The 24509-nt window shown below is 38.3% G+C and overlaps 1 protein-coding gene across 1 annotated transcript in view; it reads right to left on the reverse strand.

Moving 5' to 3' along the window:
• The window catches only part of KCNH5 (potassium voltage-gated channel subfamily H member 5), a 350192-nt gene that overhangs the window by 60460 nt on the left and 265223 nt on the right, over window positions 1-24509 (reverse strand). The window contains exon 10 of the mRNA XM_001100052.5: window positions 21870-22066. Coding sequence (XP_001100052.1) covers window positions 21870-22066 — 197 coding nt within the window. The remainder of the gene's footprint in view (window positions 1-21869; window positions 22067-24509) is intronic.

Below are 24509 nucleotides of genomic sequence, written 5' to 3' on the forward strand. Positions count from 1 at the left end.
GAGGCAATAGAATTGCTTGAACCTGGGAGGCAGAGGTTTCAGTAAGCCAAGATTGTGCCACCACACTCCAGCCTGGTGACAGAGCGAGATTCCATCTCAAAAAAAAAAAAACGTTACAATAGTTAACGAGACCTAGTATTTGATAGCACAACAGGGTGACTATAGTCAGTAATAATTTAATTGTACATTTTAAAATAACTGAAAGTATGATTGGATTGCTTATAATAGAAAGGATAAATGCTTGAGTAGATAGATACCCCACTTATCCTGATGTGATTATTATACGTCATACGCCTGTACCAAAATATCCCATAAACCCCATAATACATATACCTACTATATACCCACAGAAGTTAAAAATAAAATTCTTTTAAAAAAAGAACCATCCAAAATTATCCCAGTGATTTGTAGAATTTTAAAAAATAAATCAAATTCCTCTTTTCCCTTTTCCTGCTACTCTCCTCTCAGTACTTACTTCCCATGGATATCAATTTCTACCACCAGAAAGGGAAGCAGTTCACACTGCTTTAAATTAAGAACTTTGTAATATCATTATGCATTTAATCAGAAAACGTCACTGAAGTGCTGGTGTAGAAAGAGCAGTTGGATATATGGGATAATAGATGTCTCTTTAAGAGCGTAACTGTCAGTGCTTGGGGATACATCATCTGTTCAGCACAACATGACCCTACAAAGCAACATACAGTAAATACCAACCAAATGTTACAGCAATTGGTTGTAGGGCAATTGGTTGTACGTTAGTATGGAAAAAGGAGGGTCATGTGGAGCTGGAACACATGAGGAGGATAATGGAGGGTGTAGGTGGAAGACACTCCTCGAGGAGGGAGCTAGACATAGGATAAGATGTTTGCTTTATTTTATACGCTAGCAATTCAAGGCACACAGACAGTTTTCCTTATACCAAATGCTTTTCCCAAGTTCTCTTCCATTTGTTTAAATCCTGATGATTTTATTGTCCTGTATTTCAAAGACATGATCTCAAATTTTTAGTTCTGAAAACAAAAGTCTTCATAACTCAATAAAGGAATACCTTTGCTCTTGATCCTCATTTAAAACAATGACTTTTGTTGCTATATGGATGGCTGTGTTTTGTCTTTATTGTAGTCCTGGTCACTTGTATTAGTTTGACTTATTTTGGTAAGATATTAAATCTATCTCTGACCTTCTTTCATCAAAATTAGTCAGCTGTGTTTTTGAAGAGCTGAAGCACACCTGAGGATTGAATAGTCCCACTGTCTGAAATCCAGATTAGAGTAGCAATTTTCTAAATTAGGCATATTTTTCTAAAGAGGCTTTGAAGAAAATGAGAGAATGCTTAGATAATTTCAAATCCTGTGGCATCAATTATGAATTTATTTCTGGGGTATGGCTATTTGATTATGGAAAATACAGAGGTGCCTGTGCCTGCAGTGTATTAGCACATTTGTCTTATAACATTTGCTCAAAAGTTGAAAATTCAAATCCTTTATATTTAATTTGATATCATAAAGCTGGTTTACCCTCCAGGCATAGGGTATACTTTTTAATAATCACATTTGTTTAAGTCTTTTCTGCTGACAAACTTGTCCTGATTGAATTTTTGAACTTTTATAGTCCTTTCTTTCTCTCTCTCTTTCAATATTATCTGATCATCACCACTGTTACCAACCTCCATAAAATTGCTGGTTCAAAATTTAAAAGAGCTCTTTAAAGGAGCAAGCCAATGCTAGAATGACTTAGGAACCCAACAACAGAGATTTTTCAGCTTTGCAAAATTACCAAATCCAAATCTACTTTCATAGTTTTTTCACCAGAGCAAATATCCATTTTGTGACTTTTTTTTTACAAACACTTTGAAGAAGCCAGCTTCTCCTGAATGGCGGGGATAGGCCCATGCCAGGCACTTTTCTCCCCACCTGCATCCCCACTCCCAACAGCTTACAGGGAAAGTCTTCCCAGAGTGTGATTTCAATAACAAGCCACTTGGTGACTCTCAGGTACAGAAATATTGCTATTTAAAAGCTGCCAGTCAGCCTCATTTTGTGGAGTTATAAATCCAGGAGGCTGGATCTGATTTCTCCTGCTCACCTTTGCTGGCACAGGAGACTCTCTGCTGTGTACTATTACACTCTACAATGGCCAAGTAGGTCATTTGACATCCTAGTTTCTGAATTCTGAGCACTAGGAAACACTCTTTTTTTCACATGAGAAGGAGTACATAACTTCCTATCATGGGAAACTAACTTTCAAAGGACCCGTGTTACGTTTACCCACGTAATGCTCTAAGTTATAATACAGTCCATAATCATACCTAACACGGTTGCCGAGGTACCAGTTAAAAAAGGAAGCAAATTCCTGGTCAGGGTCCAATGCTCTGTATTACCTCTGTATGCTGTCATTAGGGGAAATTGGCCTCTTCTTACATGCAGAATTAGCAATTTTAGCTTTTACTTGCAGCTTCCATTCCAGATTGAGAGTTTCCTAAGGGACTGCGTCTCTGAACTTCTACAGATGACGTCACTCTCTGGAGGACAAAAGTGTGAACACAGAACATACCCAAGAGAAATCAAATGTCAACTTCTAAAAGTGTTGGATGAATCAAGTGCAACCTAATTCAGAGAGAAGACACAGAAAATGAATGACTTTTTCCAAGAGAAATTACTATCGCCTTGTTGGGTCATCTGAGTGTCTCTGGCTATTTAGTAGAATTGCTTGATTTGATTCCTTTAGAAAAAGATCACCTGACTGGAAGGCAAAAATCTATGAAATGCACCTCCCAGCTGGGGAATAAAAAAGACATTGCAGCAAGGCAGATGTTATTTTGGTGAGAATAGTTAAGTATTAAGAATTCAGTCTAACTACAGAGTAGCTATTTTCTCATTGGCAAAATGTATATAATGCTTTAAAGTCCTTTCTGTCATATAGACATTCATATGTATTATTACAACATTTATTTTATTTTTTTCACAAGCTGAATTCACCATAAACACCTTGAAATCCCTCCTTTGAATAACCAAATGCTCCTCAAAAGATTATGGTCTGCTGGGCAGGGTGGCTCACACCTGTAATCCCAGCCCTTTGGGAGGCCAAGGCAGGCAGATCACCTGAGGTCAGGAGTTCAAGACCAGCCTGGCCAAATGGGGAAACCCTGTCTCTACCAAAATTACAAAAATTAGCTGGGTGTGATGGTGGGCACTTGTAATCCCAGCTACTCTGGAGGCTGAGGCAGGAGAATCACTTGAACCTGGGAGGCGGAGGTTGCAATGAGCCAAGATCACACCACTGCACTTCAACCTGGGTGACAGAATGAGACTCTGTCTCAAAAAAAAGAAGAAAATATTATGGTCCATTGTAATGCATTCCAAAGCTACAGCTCAGAATCAGCATGGAAGCTTTTCAAATACATGTCTGTTGAGCTTCTATATTTTTTTCAGACACCTCAGAAAACAGAAAAAGCTGAGACAATAGATTCTGTTCAAAAAGTGAAGGGAAGAAATCCCTAAAACGACAAACTATATGATCAAATTTAGATATTGCCTTGGGGGTTGGGGAGGGAAGAACTCCCAAAAGAACTCTGGCTAAAAATACATTGTAATACAAGTCTATAAAAAGATTCAAACTTAATATTGTACATCATTACATTATATATTCAACTGCAGAGAAAAATTATTTAGTTTTGGTTGGCACAGTGGCTCACGCCTGTAATCCCAGCACTTTGGGAGGCCAAGGCAGGCAGATCACGAGGTCAGGAGATCGAGACCATCTTGGTGAACACTGTGAAACCCCGTCTCTACTAAAAATACAAAAAATAATTAGCCAGGCGTGGTGGCAGGTGCCTGTAATCCCAGCAACTCAGGAGGCTGAGGCAGGAGAATGGCATGAACCTGGGGGGTGGAGCTTGCAGTAAGAAGAGATCGTGCCACTGCACTCCAGCCTGGGCAACAAAGCAAGACTCCGTCTCAAAAAAAAAAAAAAAAAAAAAAAAAATTATTTACTTTTATTCTAGAAGACAGAAGAAAAAATGAGCCATAAAATGTGGTATAGGAAAAGCCAAAATGGCAGACTAGATGCAGCCAGGAAAAGCATCTCCCACCAAGATACTAGAGCATCAAGAAGACTGGCACACTCTGAGCAGACCTTTCGAAGGATGGCATTGAGAATGGATGGAAGGAAGATGCAGACCCTGGGGTGAAGGGAGAGCAAGCTGGAAATCCTGCATGGGACTGCCAAGCACTAGTATTCATTCTTGGACCCTAGCAGCTCCTGGGGAAGAGGTGAGTTAAATAGGTGTGGAGTGGCCCATCCTGGCCATGGACCTCCAGAATCCTAGCTTCAGGAGACCCCACAACCCATGGATATTCAGCTGACAGAGATTGCTGCTTGGAGAGGTGGCAGGGACAGAGCACCAGCCTGTGCAGAGCCCAGAGAGTTTAGCTTAGGAAGGTCAGAGAATGGCTGGGGATACCCATTTCCCAAGGCTCTCCATACTCTTCTTGGTGGCTTTGGTCTTTGCTGATTGTCATACCTGGACAGAGCAAGTCTGTCTTGCAGTCTGATCTACAGTGAACCCTGTCTTCTAGCCTCCCGTGTGGTCCCTGCAAGCCCATGTCCACTTGCAGCATAGCCTTGCATGCCCAAATGGGGCATTTCCCAGCAACTGCTGCCAGAGCTCCTTCACCAGCAGACCCTGCTTAACAAATGGAGAGTTTCAGCAGACAAGCCCTCACCAACAGGCACCCCGCAGCAGCCTCCCCACACAGCTTTGCCAGTGTACACTCCACCACAACCTCGCCCCACCACTTCGTTGGTGCATGCATGTGCAAACCTTACCATGCTACCAATGGTGTGCATATGCACAAACCTTGCCATCGTCACCTCACCCACAGTATGCTGTCTTCAAGAGACCCATTCCACATGCAGTGACACCCACAGGCTCAAAGTAAAGGGACGGAGAAAAATCTAACAAGCAAATAGAAAACAAACAAACAAAAAAACACAGAGGTTGCTATTCTCATTTCAGAAAGAAAATAAACAGACTTTAAACCAAAAATAATGAAAAAGAAAAAGAAAGGCATTACATAATTATAAAAGCTTCAAATCAACAAGAAGACATAACTATCCTAAAACGCACATACCCAACACTAAAGCACTCAAATTCATAGAATAAGTTCTTTCAGCAGTGCAAAGAGACTTAGATAACCACCCTACAATAATGGGAGACTTCAACACCCCACTGATGGTATTAGACAGATCATTGAGGCGGAAAACGAACACAGATATTTGGGATCTAAATTCAACACTTGACCTAATGGACCTAAAAGGCATCTACAGAACACTCCACCCAACAACAACAGAATACACAATTCTCCTCATCTGCACATAACACATACTCTAAAACTGACCACACACTTGGCCATGAAACAATTCTCAACAAATTCAAAAAAACTGAAAACATATCAACCACACTTTCAGACCACAGCACAATAAAAATAGAAATTAATACTAAGGTGCTCTCTAAAAATCATACAATTACATGGAAATTAAACAACCTGCTCCTGAATAACTTCTGGGTAAACAATGAAATTAAGGCAGAAATCAAGAAATTCTTTGAAAGTAATAAAAACAGACACAATATACCAGAAACTCACAGCTAAGGCAGTGTTAAAAGAAAAGACTATAGTGCTAAATGCCCACATCAGAAAGTTGGAAAGATCTCAAATTAACAATGTAATATCACACCTAGAGGAACTAGAAAAACAAGAACAACAAACCAACTGCAAAGCTAGCAGAAGAAAAGAAATAACCAAAATCAGAGCTGAACTGAACAAAATTGAAATGTGAAAAAGCATGAAAGATCAACAAACCAAAAGCTTTTCTTTTGAAAGAATAAATAAGACTAACAGATCTCTAGCTATTCTAACAAAAAAAGTGCAGGGAAGTTTCAAATAAACACATCAGAAGTAACAAAGGAGACATTAACATTGACCCCACAGTATAAAAAAACACTCATAGGCTCTTACAAACACTTTCATGCATACAAACTAGAAAATTTAGAAGAAATTGATAAATTTCGAGAAACATGCAACCTCCCAAAATTAAACCAGGAATACATTGAAACACTGAACAGACCAATAACAAGTTCAAAATTGAATAAGTAATAAAAAGCCCACCAATAAACAGCAGCACTGGACCAGACAGATTCATACCCAAATTCTACCAGACATATAAAGAAAAGCTGGTACCAACACAATTCCAAAAAACTGAGGGGGAGGAACTCCTCCCTAACTCATTCTATGAGGTTAGCATCATTCTGATACCAAAACTTGGCAGAAACAGAACAAATAATGAAAACTTCAGGCCAACATTCCTGATGAACAGAGATGCAATAATCCTCAACAAAATACTAGCAAACCAAAACCAGCAGCACATCAAAAAGCTAATCCATCATAATCAAGCCTTCGTTCCTGGGATGCAAGATTGTTTAAACACATGCAAATCAATAAATGTGATTCATTACATAAGCAGAACTAAAAATAAAAACTACATGACCATCTCAATAGACACAGAAAAGACTTCAGATAAAATTAAACATATTTTCATGTTAAAAACCCTCAACAAACCAGACACTGAAGGAAAATACCCCAAAATAATAAGAGCCACTTATGACAAACCCACAGCCAACGTCATACTGAATAGGCAAAATCTAGAAGCATTTGGCTTGAGAACCAGAACAAGACAAGGATGCCTACTCTCACCACTCCTATTCATCATAGCACGAGGGGAAGTTCTAGCCAGAGCAATCAGGCAAAAGAAAGAAATAAAAGGCATCCAAACAGGGAGAGGAAGTCAAACTATCTCTCTTCATAGATTATATGATTTTATACTTAGAAATGCTATAATGTCTGCCCAAACTCTCCTAAAACTGATCAACCACTTCAGCAAAGTTTTGGGATACAGAATCAATGTAAAAAAAACCAGTAGCGTTTCTATATACCAACAATGTCCAACCTGAGAGCCAAATCAAGAATGCAATCCCACTGACAATAGGCACACACAAACAAATAAAGTACCCAGAAATACAGCTAACCAGGGAGGCGAAAGACCTCAACAGCAAGTATTATAAAACACTGTTGAAAGAAATCAGAAATCATACAAGCAAATGGAAAAACATTCTACATTCACGGATAGGAAAAATCAATATTGTTAAAATAACTATACTGTCCAAGGGGATTTATAGATTCAATGCTATTTCCATCAAACTTCCAATGACATTTTTCATAGAATTAGAAAAAACTATTCTAAAATTTATATGGAACCAAAAAAAGAGGCTAAATAGCCAAAATAATTCTAAGCAAAAAGAATAAAGCTGGAGGAATTGCACTACCTGACTTCAAACTATACTATGAGGCTACAATAATCAAAGCAGCACTGTATTGGTACAAAAACGGACACATAGACCAACAGAACAAGTTAGATAACCCAGTTATAAATCCACACACGTACAACCATCTGAACTTTGAGAAAGTTGACAAAAACAAGCAATAGGGAAAGGACTCCCTATTCAATAAACAGTGCTGAGATAACTCGTTAGCCATATGCAGATGAAAACTGGACCCCCGCCTTTTATCATGTGCAAAAATCAACTCAAGGTGGATTAAAGAATTAAATGTAAACCCTAAAACTATAAAATCCCTAGATGAAAACCTAGGAAACACCATTCTGGACACAGGTCCTGGCAAAGATTTCATGATGAAGACTCCAAAAGCAATTGCAATAAAAACAAAAATTGACCAATGGGACCTGATTAAACTAAAGAGTCTCAGCACAACAAAAGAAACTATCAGCAGAGTAAACAGACAATGTACATAATGAGAGAAAAGTTTTAAAAACTATGAATCTGACGAAAGACTAATATCCAGAATCTAAAAGGAACTTACACAAATTAACAACCAAAAAACAAACAACCCCATTAAAAAATGGGCAAAGAAAATTTAAGACCTCAAACTATGAAAATACTACAAGAAAATACTGGGTAAAATCTCCAGGGCATTGGTCTGGGCAAAAATTTCTTGAGCAATACCCCACAAGCACAGGCAACCAAAGCAAAAATGAACAACTGGGATCACATCAAGTCAAAAAGCTTCTGCACAGCAAAGGATACAACTGACAAAGAAAAGAGACAACTCACAGAATGGGAGAAAATATTTGCAAACTACTCATCTGTCATGGAATTAATGACCAGAATATATAAGGAGCTCAAATAACTCTAAATAGCTGAAAGAAATATCTAATAATCCAATCAAAAATGGGCAAAATATTTGAAAAGACGTTTTTCAAAATAAGATAGACAAATGGAAATCAGACATATGAAAAGGTGCCAATATCACTTTGAGCAAATAAAAACCGCAATGAGATATCACCCCAGGTAAAACGGCTTATATTCAAAAGACAAGCAATAGCAAATGCTGACAAGGATGTGGAAAAAAGGAGCATGTTGAGCACTGTGGGTGAGAATGTAAATTAGTACAACCACTATGGATAACAAATTTGTAGGTTCCTCAAAAAACTAAAAACAGAGCTACCATATCATCCAGCAATCCCACTGCTGGGTATATACCCAAAAGGAAGGAAATCAGTACATGAAAGAGATGTCTGCACTCCTATGCTTTTTGCAGCACTGTTTACAATAGCTAAGAATTGGAAGCATCGTAAGCATTCATCAATAGATGAATGGAAAAAGAAACTGTGGTATGTATGCACACCGGAGTACTATTCAGCCATGGTAAAGAATGAGATCCTGTCATTTGCAAAACCATGGTTGGAATTGGAGATCATTATGTTAAGTGAAGTAAACCAGGCACAGAAAGACAAACTTGACATGCTCTCATTTATTTCTGGGATCTAAAAAGTCAAAACAATTGAACTCATGATTATATAGAAGGATGGTGAACAGAGACTGGGATGGGTGGTAGGGCCTGGGTGGGGGTTCTTGGGGATGGTTAATGGGTACAAAAAAGTAGAAAGAAATAAGACCTAGTATTTGATCGCACAAGGTGACTATAGTCAATAATAACTTAATTGTCCATTTTAAAATAACTAAAAGAGTGTAACTGGATTGTTTATAACACAAAGGATAAATACTTGAGGGGATGAATACCCCATTCTCCATGGTATGATTATTTCACATTGCATGTCTATATCAAAACGTCTCATGTACCCCATAAATACATACACCTACTATGTACCCACAAAAAATTAAAAACATACAAATATTTTTTAAATGAGCAAAGGACATGAACAGACACTTTTGAAAAGAAGACATACATGCAGCCAGCAAGCATACGTAAAAATGCTCAACATCAATCGTCATTACAGAAATGCAAATCAAAACTACAATGAGATACCATCTCACACCAGTCAGAATGGCTATTATTAAAAAGTCAAAAAACAACAGATTCTGTTGAGGTTGCAGAGAAAAGGGAGCACATATATGTTGTTGGTAGGAATGTAAATTAGTTCACCTATTGTGGAAAGCAGTTTGGAGATTTGTCAAAAAACTTAAAACGGAACTGCCATTTGACCCAGCAATCCCGTTATTAAGTATATATCCAAAGGAATAGATATCTTTCTACCATAAAGACACATACATGCATATTTTCACTGCAACACTACTCACAATAGCAAAGACATGTAATCAACCTAAATGCTTATCAGTGGTAGACTAGATAAGGAAAATGTGGTATATACACACATTAGAATACTACACAGCCACCAAAAAAAAGTCATGTTCTTTGCAGTAATGCAGATGCAGCTGGAGGCTATTACCCTAAGTGAATTAATGCAGAAACAGAAAATCAAATACTGTATATTTTCACTTATAAGTAGGAACTCAATATTGAGTACACGTGGACAATAAGAAGGGAACAATAGACACCAGAACCTACTGGAGGGTGGAGGAGGAGGATTGTAAAACTAGCTGTCATGTACTATGTTTATTACCTGGGTAACATAATAATCTGTACACCAAAGTCCCATTACATGCAATTTTCCCATGTAACAAACCTGTACACGTACCCCCGCACCTAAAATAAAAGACAATAAGAAAAACAAAATATGATATGTATACACACAATGGAATACCATTCAGCCATTATAAAGAATAAAATAATGTCTTTTGCAGCAACACAGATGGAACCGAAGGCCATTATCCTAAGTGAAACAATGCAGAAACAGAAAGTCAAATACCACAGGTTCTCACTTATAACTCGTAGCTAAGTAATGTGTGTACATGAACCTAGAGTGTGGCATGATAGACGTTAGAGACTTGGGAGGGTGCCAGGGTAGGAGGGGGGTGAGGGATGAGAAATTACTTAATTATCACAATGTATATTACTCAGGTCATGGTTACACTAAAAACCCAGACTTTACCACTCAGCCATATACTCATGTAACAAAACTGCACTCGAACCCCTTAAATTTATACAAATTTTAAAATAAAGTAAAAACAAAGAAAAAGTAAAACAAGACCTAAGTAGTTAGGATAAGAAAATTTGCATGTATTCTAAGTTTAAATCAATGCCAAAAGGCATTAAGGAAGAAAATAATACACACATTTCAGTCTTAACATTAATAAGAACCCTTGCTTTCTAATTCAAAAAGAGTATTTTCCTTTAAATGAAAATGATGTGATAGAGCACATCTTTTATTAATCATATCAAATATTAATTGCTGAGAATTCATAAGTAGTAGACATTTTAGAAACAAACAGTCTAGCGTCCAGCTAAGATGCCTCTAGAGATACATTATGGTGAGGCAGGACTCAGACCTAAAATAAAAACAAATGTCTCAAATAGATTGTTGAATAGACATTTGCAAGAAAAATAATTTGTAAAATGTCTTTTTACATTACATTGCTTAAATACTTTTCTATCTATTAAAGGCTTATTTATTTTCTTCTTGTTTACTACTAAAATATGTATTTTCTTGCAATAAAAATAAACTCTGGTTTTAAAAAGAAGAGCTGGCAAGAAACCAGACAGTATAATCTATGGTTCAAAATGTTGGTAAATTACTGAATCCAGCCCCAACTTTGAATCTTGTGAAACTGTCCTGAAATAACTGCTTTGGAGGCATATTCAAGAGCAAGAGATCTGTGAACCTCTGTCCTGGTGACTAAATGTGGAAAAGTTTTTATTCCGTCTGGAAGCAGACCAACAGAGAGCCCTAAATAGAAGCAGCTTAAGGGCTTAAAAGACTCCATAATTAGGTCTCTGCTTCATCTAAATGCACATGACAAACTTCAGAAATTGTTGAAGGTCTGCCTCTTTCTACCCCCATCAGTGGAATGTGAGCCAGCGTGGAGTTGAAAAACAGAGGTTGCAGGCTCAGAACAGTTATCACCTGTATGGCCATGAGCGAATCACCTCACCTCCCTTAACTCACTTGTCTTACAGTGTTGATTTCAAGCTCAAACGCCATCACGCCTGTGGTGTGTAAACTGCGAAGTGACAAGCAACGTCATTTTGGAAGTGAAATTTCTACAAACCATAACATGTAAGCAGAGCTATTGCCAGCAGAGCCAGTGGGTCAGAGTGAATCTGCAGTCCTGATGATCAATTGAGGTAATGAGAGTTATAAGTAGACTCTGCTCAGATTCAAATGTGGCACACAGGGTTTTCAGAGCAATCGTTTTCTCTTCAAAGTCCGTCAGAATGGGAATAAGGCACTACCTTGACAATCACAGCCCCTGGCATCGGGTGATCTCAATTCACTCTACAGTGATATCAAAATTGCTGCACTACTCTGAATGCACTAGACAAGCTGCTGCAGGACTGTGCAGAATTTGCAGACACAAATGGTTAGAAACAGCAGCTGGGAGTTAACTCTAATCGTGATTTAACACCAATTAATAATGGTAATTTTCGTAATCCTATTATATAGGGCTTATTGCCAAAGTTATCAAAGATATTGTGTGTTTTAGATAACGGTGATTATTCTGGTCAGTGATGATAAAAACTGCTGGGCAGCATGACAGATTAACATTTCAGTTATTCATTTAATTATATAGCAGACTCTATTCTGGCCATTGACAATAAAATATTACAGAAAATACCTACTGTATGGAGTTCATTGTTCAGTTGAAAAATAGAAATGTAAATGAGAAACCAAAGTACCATAACCAGTGTTACGAGAGAAGTAAACATAGATACTACATACTATTTGAGAGTTTTGTGGAAACCATATTATCTTTTGTTCCAAGTATGGACAATATTTTAGTAATGTCTTTTCCACAGGATCAAGAATTGATGGATTTGTTGAACAAATGGGTTCTACTATTTTGTTTAGCTAATATACCATTGTGGGGAGGGTGGGTGAAGAAAACAAAGGAGTTGGAATACCCATTGCCATTCATAGAGCATTTCTTCAAAGATACCTGTATTGCTACTGAAATACATGCAATCTGCGACACATGTACACCAAGCAAATACGTTAGTCCTGTTTGATATCCAATTCCAGTATGTTTTTCATCCACAAAAGATGATTGCCGCTGACATGCTTCATTGTTCACAGAAAAAAATGACATTCTGTGCTGCTGCTGCTTATTATTCACCATAATAAGAACGTTTTCTGGAAAGAAAAGCATTATTGAGTTCTGAGCCTGTGCTAATGCCAGAGTGAACCCAAACCACTATTTCTTACCACTGGAACGTCAAAATACAGGATTGCGACTATGCTTCTCCATAACATTGCCAGCTGGCTTCAGTTGATCTCTACTCAAGAACAGTGCCATCTGTAGAAAAGGACAGTGGCTTTTTAGGGTGAAAGGGAATCTACATGTACCTCTATGTTCTGTTTTTCCATTTGACAATTTGAACTGATCATGCCTGGGGACATTTGTCTAAGTTTAAATAGCAATCCTTCTTAAATCACTGTAGGAGGGCGAGAACATTTTGCTGGTATTGATAATTATGCACTGCCCCAAAGTTATAAAAATCAGCACTGAATGCTGCTGCTGCTGCTGCACATCCATCCCCAGGAATGTTACACTCCAGCTGTAAGTTTTGATTTTAACATATTTTCAAAGTCATTTCTTCATATTTCACTTAAATATCAAACTTCATTGTTATAGACTGAAGATTTATCTCTCCCACCCGCAAATTCATATGGGGAAGCCTTAACATCTAGTAGGGCTGCATTTGGAGACAAGGCTTCTGAAAAAGTCATCAAGGTTACATGAGGTCATAATGATGAGGCTCTGATCCGATAGGACTTGGGTCTTTATAAGAAGAGACCTGAGAGCTCTCACTCTCTACAGACACAGGCACTGCAGGGATGCCGTGTGAGCACACGGTGAGAAGGTGGCCAGTGGCAACCCAAGGAGAGAGACGTCCCCAGACACCATCCCTACTGCTCTTTGATTTTGGACTTCTAACCTCCAGAACTGTGAGAAAATAAATTTCTGTTGTCGAAACTACTCAGTCTATGGTATTTTGTGATAGTAAGCCAAGCAGACTAATACAAGGGTTAAAGAAATATTGGCAAGAGGTCCCAGATTAACCTGTGCATAGAGATGTTTAATAAAAATGAGTCTAGGCCAGGCATGGTGGCTTACGTCTGTAATCCCAGAACTTTGGGAGGCCGAGGCAGGCAGATCACAAGGTCAGGAGACCAAGACCATATTGGCTAAAACGGTGAAACCCCGTCTCTGTTAAAAAAAAAAACACACAAAAAATTAGCCAGGTGTGGTGGCGGGAGCCTGTAGTCCCAGCTACTCGGGAGGCTGAGGCAGGAGAATGGCATGAACCCGGGAAGCAGAGCTTACAGTGAGCTGAGATTGCACCACTGCACTCCAGCCTGGGTGACAGAGCGAGCCTCTGCCTCAAAAAAGAGTCTAAACTAGAAACGATGGAGCTAAAGGAAGATGAGTCTCTGAAGCCACAATGGAAGCACTTCTTTGAGACCACAACTAAAGTATGTCAGTTTGACATCACTTTTATCAACATCCAGTGGGCTCCACTCCATGACAACAGCAAAGGTATTAGAACTCTAGAGCCATTTGCTTAGAAGCTTTAATTACACCAGTGACAAAATAAGCAGAGTCGTGGAGTGAAAAGACAATACTTCTCTGGCCATGACCACTCAATCTGAAACCACAAGAGGGTTTATACCCACCGATATAACATAAGACATGGTATTTAAAAGGGAAACCCACTCAATTATATAATTTTAGCCTGTATTAACATTGTTCGATCTTAGTGATTTTTTTCTTTTTCAAAATTCAGTTTACATTCTATTTTTTTGCATTTTTGGAATTGGCTGCATAGTAATCTTTTGTTAGTTTTCAGCCCTAATAACAACAACAACAAAAAAACACATTCTCTACCTCCTATCAAACAAGTCTCAGATTTTTCCAGTTCTATATGAAAATATTCAATTTTGTATTTTCTTTTTCTCCTTCCCTTCCTTTTTTTGATTAACTAATATTTTTAGTATATATATTTAGTACACATTTGGTGGTAAGCTTGTCAATATTTTTTGTAACTTCTAATATAAAAGTATTAACATCTTTTAAAAAATAACTTAAAACACAAAAGTGAAAAAGTAGCAGCCGGGCCCTGTGGCTCACGCCTGTAATCCCAGTATTTCAAGAAGCTGAGGTGGGCAGATCACCTGAGGTCAGGAGTTTGAGACCAGCCTGGCCAATATGGTGAAACCCTGTCTCTACTAAAAATACAAAAATTAGCCAGGCGTGGTGATGTGCACCTGTAATCCCAGCTACTCAGGAGGCTGAGGCAGGAGAATTGCTTGAACCTGGGAGGTGGAGGTTGCAGTGAGCCGAGATCGTGCCACTGTACTCCAGCCTGGGAGACAGAGCGAGACTTCACCCCCCCATCAAAAAAAAAAAAAAAGTAGCAGTTTTTTTAATGTGAGAATTTTTATCTTTCTATGTATTTATACTAACCAGTACAGCAGTATTGACATATTAACAAAGAGTATCTCAGAATGCAGTATTATCAGCAAGACAATATTACTGTATTCAGTAACACTTCTCAAACAATACTCATATGAAAGTTAAATGCTTTCACTAAAATGAGATATTTTACTATGCAGGTGACAGATATGCTGTGGCCACAACAGACATATTGGTTCATGCCCACATTGAGAGTCCTGTCCATTGACTCTGAACACTGCTTATTGCTTGTCTTGTTTTGGCTTCACTATTAGTTTTATCCTGAACCACAATATGAAAAACTAAAATTAATCTATGAATCACATGCAAATTCATGCCACATATTATCCTTCTCTATTAAAAATGAACACAATCGAGTGTTGGATCTTACTGACAATCTTCTTTGAAACGCTTTTATTCTAGGTTAAATAATAGAAATATTACCAGCATGAGATTCCAAGGACTAGATTCCGGTCTCAGCTCTACTGCTAACTAGCTAAGTGAACTTAGGCAATCACTTAATTTCCTGGGTCTGAATTTCTCTCATCTTTAAAGAAAATAAAATGAACTTGGTGATATACAAGACCCTTCCTTATTCTAGAATATTCCTCTATTTGAAATGAAATCCTAACTCCAGTGTCCTTGTCACCTCCTGGAATCCTTCCCTGTGTCTTCCCCTTGGATAAACTGAATTCATCTCCTTTATGCCCCCTGTGTACTGAGAATAACCCTCTCGTAGCACTTATCTAACTCATGATCTCTCACTAGACCGGAGCCTCCTGGAGAGCAGGCACCTGGTCTTTTGTGTCCACAACCCCATGGTTATGGGATAGGGGCTAGATGGATGCATGGCTGTATGGTGAGCCAGCCAATACTTTCTGTGCCGCACTTCAACAAAGTGTCTCACGAGAAGACGTACAGAAACAGCAAATAAAATTCTTCTCTCATCCTATTTAAATAGTCAATCTGGAGGAAAATATGTTCTTGCTATCTTGAAAGTGAAGAAAATATTCAGAAATAATTTAAAATCTCAGGCATGCTTATTGTAGCCAGCAGTGTTCATGTAACATATATTTTAAGTTTCAAGGAAATGAAATTCGCTTGACTGCCTTATGGACAAATATACCACTTATTTTTAAACGGTTCATTCTCTTTTACTCATAAAACATACTGTCTGTAGGTTTCAGCATCTTTTATGGAAAAAGAAGGTTACAACAAAATTACGAATATATCTGCTGATTTGAGGACCTTTGAGGACACAGATTTCCTATCAACCTTTATATATGGTGCATTGGTGGTCCTCAAGACCATGCCAAGGTCGGACAATCCACTAGGCAGATTCATAGAATTCTGCATATCATCATATTCATGGCTATGAGAGCATAAGAGACAAAGAAAATTTAGCGAAGGGAAAAGGGGCATGGGCAAAGTCTGGGGGAAGCCAGGAACAAGCAAGAGCATCACAGGGAAGTTCATTAAGGACTTGGTGCTTCTGGTTTTGTACTGGAGATGGTCACAAAGGCATCTTCTGCCTGACATATGCCAAAGTTCCACACTTCAGGAAGGAAAGTTGATATTCAGCATCAATCCACCTTGTTAGAATAGACAGTTAAGGCACAGAGAGTTACTCATCAGTTAGTGGCAAGAGTCCCCCCGAAATCAAGTGCACAAGAGCCAGCTTTACAAGCAAGTCTTTCAAAGGACAATAGTCATATCTGCTAGGTTAATTCTTTTTTACACAAATGGTAAAAATCATCGTGCAACAAATAGGCAAAATGAGAAGAAGTGTAATATTAATTTTAAAAGTCTAATAAGCCTTTAAAATGTAGGTGTCACCTGTGTTACCTTTTTATGTGTATGTCAAAGAAGGTGTGTTGCTTACCTCCTTTGATGTATACCTAAGAGCTGGTCATCAATTTAACGAATACCATTTTGTCATTCCAGGAGTTGGCATCTTGAATTGGTTAAATAAATACAAACATAAAGTAAGCAAATAAGTCAATTTTCCTCTGCTTCTCCCTCATCCCTTTTCTGAATATGTTTAAACTTATTGGAAACTATGGAATTGTGTTCTTATTATTGAAAAATAACCCAATCGGTCTTTTTGCTCAGTTCAGTTTAGCTTTTGACTCTCACACATGGGATCTTAATCTCCAGTAGTCTGGTGGAGCCTGTGTACCTCTCCTCAATAGAATTGCTTTAAATGCACAAAATAAAATACACAAGATTGCAAAGGAAACACATATTGAAATCCTGTCATCAAAATATTTTCCAACAATTTACAGTATAGTAATCTATGTGCTTCTGTCTAGCAGCAGGTCTAATAACCGTCATAATTGTTAAATAGTAATGAGCATAACTGGCATTTCAAGATATCTTCAGCACATATTATATATGAAAATACCCATTAATATAATGGCTTTTGGTACTTCCAATAACACTGTAGTTGTCTAGCAACCTTTCCAATTAAAGGAAAAGCTAAATGTCAGTTAGAAAATAGATAAAATTTTTTTCATCAAAACGTACAGGCCCCAGGTAAAAATCTCAGGTTTCTAGACCCATGAGACCAGGAGTTCATTAACTGATTCCACTTAGATCATGAGCTGTTGGATCAACAGCAAGCAGACTTACTTTGTTTGACCACAGAATTTTAAAAACAAATCAAATTATTACCAAACAAATGTGTTTTCCCATAAAAATGTGCTTCTGACCTCTTGGAGAAAAAAAAAATATGAGGACTAAGCAGCACTAGCCCAGCATCCCCACAAGGCAATGTCCTACCAGACTGAGTAACAGCTGTCCCGTTCACATGTGAAATGAACTCTCCATTTGCACAGTAACTATAAATCCTTCATTACTCTTTCATGTTATCTGCCTGCTTTATGTAGCTACTTCTTACTGATATTTGTGGCATTTTCCATCTCATAACCCTCTGAATAGGCAGCAAGTAGAAAATACTTGCTTTCTAATAAAGGTGGGGAGATTCTATTTATATGCCCACTGTTGTCCCCATTTAACTTCTTCCAGTCCTCTTTTTTCAACAATTAACACACTTAAGTCCCCTGGGCAGTCATCTGATTGTAAATAAAGTAATTGAAACACAATCTTGCTCATTTCTTTATGTATTATCTACAGCTTTGCTATTGACTAAGTTTTACCCCCTCAAAATTCATCTGTGGAAGCTCTTATCCCCAATGTGATGGTATTTGGAGATGGAGCCTTTGGGAGGTAATCAGGTTTAGAAGAGGTCATAAAGTTAGGGCCAGTGCGGTGGCTCACATCTGTAATCCCAGCACTTTGGGAGGCTGAGGCAGGCGGATCACGAGGTCAGGGGTTCAAGACCAGCCTGACCAACATGGTGAAACCCTGTCTCTACTGAAAACACAAAAATTAGCCAGGCGTGGTGGCAGGTGCCTGTAATCCCAGCTACTCAGGAGGCTGAGGCAGGTGAATCGCTTGAACCTGGGAGGCAGATGTTGCAGTGAGTCAAGATCACGGCACTGCACTCCAGCCTGGGTGACAGAGCGAGGCTCCATCTCAAAAACAAAAAAAGTTGGGGCCCTCATGAGGGACTTGGTGCCCTTATAAGATACCAATGAGCTTGCTTCCTCCCCCCGTTATCTCTCCACCTCCCCTTCTCTCTCTTATGTGGGAACACAGTGAGAATCTGGATATTTGCAAGCCGGGAAGAGAACCCCCACCAGGGAACCAAATTGGCCAGTAATTTGATCATACACTTCCCAGCCTCCACAACTGTGAGAAATAAATTCTTTCTGCTTAAGGCACCCAATTTATCATATTTTGTTATGGTGGCCCAAGCTAAGACAGCTGCTTTCATACTACAGTGGAAAAGTTGAGTGGTTGAGATTGGCCCACAAATTCAAAATTATTTACTATCTGGTCCTTGACAGAAAAAGTTTGCCAGCCCATGCTGTAGTTGTTTGATGGAATTACTAGTTATAGCTCTAGAATTTTTACATAGAGGGGCTTAAGGATGGGTAGGAGGAGCTATATTTGCACAGTAAGCATCTTATTTTTCCTTAATGAAGATGAAGGCAAGCAGCTAAAGAAGGCTCACTTCCCTCCTTATTGCAGCCATGGAAAGCCATACGCTATACAAACCTCTCCTCTGAGCCACTGGATACACCTGTGTGGCCAGAACTGTACCACACCATGGCTGACAACTTGGATTCAAAATCTGCTCCCTTACTTAGCAGGAACACACCCTTAATCAATGGCTATGATAGCTATGAGATATCAATAGCATACTAAAGACATAGTTTTGGTTATAGAACTCACAACGAATGTCCATTGCGATAATTTTTATAATAATAGCAATAAGAACAAAATGTTTTCATTAATAGATCAATTGGAATAAAGTGAATAAGTGAAAAAGAAACTATAAATTGCTGACAGCGTTTCTGTGGAATATTGTGGAAAAGAAAATATCAGCGACTTTGACAAGCTAAAACAACATGGTAGTTTAAAAAATACAGGTTTTAGAATCATAGAGATGAATGCAAATGCAGGCCCTGACTCCTGAGTTATCTGGCAACTAGCTGTTCCAATCTCAGAACCTTAATCTCTTCATGGGTGAAATGGAGATTATAGTGCTCTGTTTGTGGGTTGTTGATGTTTAACAAGATATTATAAGTAAACTATGTTGAAGTGCCTGGCTATTTACAATATGTTCTCAGATGGTAGCTACTATTACTAATCATGAGATAATATTTCTCACCACTTATTTTTTTCATGAGAATATTGTTTTTCAGAAAATAAAGTGACACTGAATGACACCCTTTTCCCACTATTTGCCAAGTTATTGAGACAACGCATCAAGAGCAGAAAGGCTACAATTATAAAAACTGACACCAGCTATAACAGGAAACAGGTTGTGAGGGAAGAAAGCCACCTAATGTTACTCAGCAAACTGGCACCCATGGAGACACGCACAGTGTGTCTGGGCCCCGTTACAAAAACCAACAACAGTTTTCTGTCTCTAGCTTCTCTTCTTATCAGAAGTAGCCACACCTGTGTGTACTCAGCTGTCACAACCAATGAATGTGTGTGTGTGTGTGTGTGTGTGTGTGTGTGTGTGTGTGTGTGTGTAAGAGAAAGAGAGGTGACAGATATTTTCCACTGGTGATCTGTTTTCATTGTCCCTCCTTGGCAACTTGCATTGCAAAGGTATCAGTTGGTTATTTGATATTAATCCCTCTGGGCCTGAGTTTTCTCATGTGATTTGAAGGACAAAATAGCTGCCCATTTTCTTTCACAGGAATATTATAAACATCAAGTCCTGAGAAATGTACAGATGTTGGACAGGAGTTTTCAGTAATCTTGCAGTATTTAAGAATACAGTCTTCCCTCGGTATATGAGGGAGACTGGTTCCAGGATCCCCTCACATACCCAGATCCTCACATACTGAAGTCCTGCTGTCCACCCTGTGGAACCCATATACAGGAAAAGTCAGCTCTTGGTATACGCACGTTTCAAATAATACAAATACTGTATTTTTCATCTGCATTTGGTCAAAAAAGATTGGCGTGTAAGTGGACCCTTGTTGTTCAAATCTGTGTTATTCAAGGACCAACCATACCACAAAAGTCAACTACCTAACAGGTTGCCTTGTTGAAGGGAAATTTGTCATTGCAGAAGGCAGAGCATAGACCAAAGGAGACATTCCTGCTTAATACTGAAAGAGACTCTGAGCTCCCTAACACGTAAGTAAGAAACTTCCACATTTAGTTAATATTTAGCATCCCTCTTCCATATTCATCTGCCTTCACTTTCAACTATTTGTGTTTGACATAATATTCATATTTAACTATAGATCTATTGAGCATAGGTACCTGTACTTAAGTCTGTATGTTCTCTACAGCTATTTAATTTTGTCTCACAGGTTCTGGACGCTCCATCTATTTGATAACAAAAGTATGAACTGAAAATGATGTTCAAGTATAGATCAAATAAATGTGATACAGCCAGGACAAACACTACTCCTGCTAGTCTCATCCTTTCTTGGAACCCTACGTAGGAATTACATTGACTTAATTACATTCATTTCTACATTGCTACAGTATAGACATTAATTTTTCCCTTTGCTTGATTTCTTCCCTCCCTGTTAACTACAGAGAAGGTTTCCTTTAAGCAGGTTATGGAAAGGAATGACTGTTATTTCAAAATATTTCACCACCGACAGGCGATCATTTTAGATAAAAATCACTTAAGTGCAGTTATCCAAACATGTATTTCATTCTTGGCAATAAAAAAGCCCTACCCAATGCCCAATGACCTAGAAACCAGAAGTAGGAGATTTCTTCATGCAAATTAAATTTGTGTCACACTCATCAGTTAAAAAGTGGCAATGAAGGTTAAATGTGCAGCAGCAGTGTAACATAAAGGATTCCTATCCATATTTGTAGGATGTGTCAATGTGGCTAATTAATTTTTGAGATAGCGTTCTTTGAAAGAGTAAACTTTGTGAATTAATTATGAAATGAGAAGTGCCTAAAGAGAGCTGAGAATGTAAAATAGGCACCCAGCTTGATTAACTTTACCAGCTTTTAAAATACCCATTTAATAAGGTAAAAGACACTGGAATTGATTTTATGGCAGTGTTATAAACTCCAAGAACCAACGACATCATAGGAGAGTTCACAGCTTGTTTCTCTTCAAGTCTGTTTTTCATTTTGTATATTAAATGGTAAAGATTCAAGTCTTTACTCATAGAAACAGGGTGTTTTTTCCCTTAAAAAGTTAACAAAATATAAATAAAGGGAAGGAAAATTATGCCACTTTACATTGATGGGAATTTAGTGCTGCAAAACAAAGTATCTTTTCTACTCTTCAGCTAATAGAGCTGAATTAATTAATACTCTGGACACTAATAAGAAAAAGCAGACCCAGACAACATACCCGTTTCCTCAGATTGCAAGTAAGAGTGAGATTCCTTGAGAAGGAGTTTGCAAAAGCTGTATAAAAGTCCAGGACTTTGAGCAAGGCTTCCCGCTTGATGATGTGTAGGTCACAGTACGTCAGTGCTCGGACGTTGGCACATGCATGGGCAAGGGTGGTTTCCTTCCAGAATATGTCTCCGAATACATCACCCTTCCCTAGAAAACAGTATAAGATACATATTCAAGTATCTACCGCTGTTCTTATTGTAATCACTCTTGTTATTCAGTTTCATATACAGTATTGACCTTCTAGCATAATTTAGAGCTGAGGGTATAACCACATCTATAAACACATAACAATATACAATGCTTTCATATAATATGGAACATCACCCTGAATTCGGTTATTGATGAAAATCTGGAGTGACATGAAAAAATGGATCCAACAGAGAAGCCAAACACCTCATTTTAACAAATAATTTCATTATTTTCTGCCACCTTAACTTTTCCTATTTTGACTAGAAGGAGCAAAGGTGACTACTTAGTTTCATCCTTGCCTTCTGGTAAAGATAATAAAATGCAACACAGAAGGATCTGCTGTAAATAAATCTAGGGCTGATCCAACGTATATTAAAAAAACATTATTTAGTAACTATGAATTGTGCCCTAAGCTGATTAAAACTTGCCACAACTTAGTTCCCCAAGAATGCCCTTCCCTCTCTACCTAGCCAACCTTATACAGGTTCTCAGAGTCCAGCCCAAGAGCTCCCCATCCACAATGACAAAGCTGAAGGACCCAGCTTGAGTAAAACATGGAGACTCAAATGTGTTATCCCATGAACAGTTCTATAAAAAGTGCTACACTATCATCAAATGTAGACGGCTTTTAAACATTCTAGAAATCGCACAGAAATCACCTATTCACTTCAGAGCACTACCCACTGGTGGCCTGAACTCAACCATTTATCATTTGAAATCAAGTACTTAGTTGCCCAAATAAAAAGAACGAGAAAGAGTCTAAGGTTAAAGATCCCAAAGGCCTTTCTGCCGAGGCAGTTCCATAAAAGTCCCTGGTTTCTGAAGTGTAGTCAACTGCATTCTTTGTTCAACTTCTGCGTGAAAGGAAAAGTTCTAAAGTGAAAAAGACAGGGGGAGTATATCCAGGAGGGAAACATCTTCCTAGAGACACTCTGTTAATGATTTATTCTTTTTGCACTCAAACCACAGAGGTGAGCAACTATCTGCCGTCATCATGCAGATTAAAATCAGAACTAATAGGAAAAAAAAAAAAAAAGAAGAAGAAGAAAGAACTTGCATCACCCTTCAGGCCAGCCAGACAACCAGAGAGAAAAGAAAATGTGTAACCACAGAAATGAGAGAGAGACAAAGACAATGACAAGACAGAAACAGAGAGGTTGAGTGAGTGAGATTACAGATTCTTTGCTCACCTAGGTAGTTGGGAAGTTCTGAGAGAAACATGGGGCTTGATTTCAAGCTTAAGAGGGACTTCAGGGTAGAAAGAGAAAACATGCATATGACTGAAGAGGTGATTAAAACCACCACATGATCATGTGACCAGCATAAAACAACTATAATGAATATTTAATTAATCTTAAGCAATTCATTTGTTTCTGGACCCTCCAAAAATTCCTTTTTTTTTTTTTTTTTTTTTTTTTTTTTGAAGGTATCATATGCATAATTGTATTTCTAACACACAGGTTTAAAACATTTTTTCATCCATGTGTTTCAGAGTCCTTTCACCTTTTTTACATTTCAGTCTGTCTTAGAGTGTATAGGTGAAGGTTTTCGTCATAAACAATCTTTTGTTCAAGTGAAAAGAATTCATCCTATCTCAGGCACAAGATTCTGAAAACCCCCTCATCACAAACTCCCTCTTCAGGTCAGCAGGGTGCCATCGGCACTAACAATCTTTTTCTATTTCTTTTTTTTTTTTTTTAATTTATTTATTATTATTATACTTTAAGTTGTAGGGTACATGTGCATAACGTGCAGGTTTGTTACATATGTATACTTCTGCCATGTTGGTGTGCTGCACCCATCAACTCGTCATTTACATCAGGTATAACTCCCAATGCAATCCCTCCCCCCTCCCCCTCCCCATGATAGGCCCCGGTGTGTGATGTTCCCCTTCCTGAGTCCAAGTGATCTCATTGTTCAGTTCCCACCTGTGAGTGAGAACATGCGGTGTTTGGTTTTCTGTTCTTGTGATAGTTTGCTAAGAATGATGGTTTCCAGCTGCATCCATGTCCCTACAAAGGACACAAACTCATCCTTTTTGATGGCTGCATAGTATTCCATGGTGTATATGTGCCACATTTTCTTAATCCAATCTGTCACTGATGGACATTTGGGTTGATTCCAAGTCTTTGCTATTGTGAATAGTGCTGCAATAAACATACATGTGCATGTGTCTTTATAGCAGCATAATTTATAATCCTTTGGGTATATACCCAGTAATGGGATGGCTGGGTCATATGGTACATCTAGTTCTAGATCCTTGAGGAATCGCCATACTGTTTTCCATAACGGTTGAACTAGTTTACAATCCCACCAACAGTGTAAAAGTGTTCCTATTTCTCCACATCCTCTCCAGCACCTGTTGTTTCCTGACTTTTTAATGATCGCCATTCTAACTGGT

Source organism: Macaca mulatta, chromosome 7 (genome assembly GCF_049350105.2).
Source record: "Macaca mulatta isolate MMU2019108-1 chromosome 7, T2T-MMU8v2.0, whole genome shotgun sequence".
Lineage (NCBI taxonomy): Eukaryota > Metazoa > Chordata > Mammalia > Primates > Cercopithecidae > Macaca > Macaca mulatta.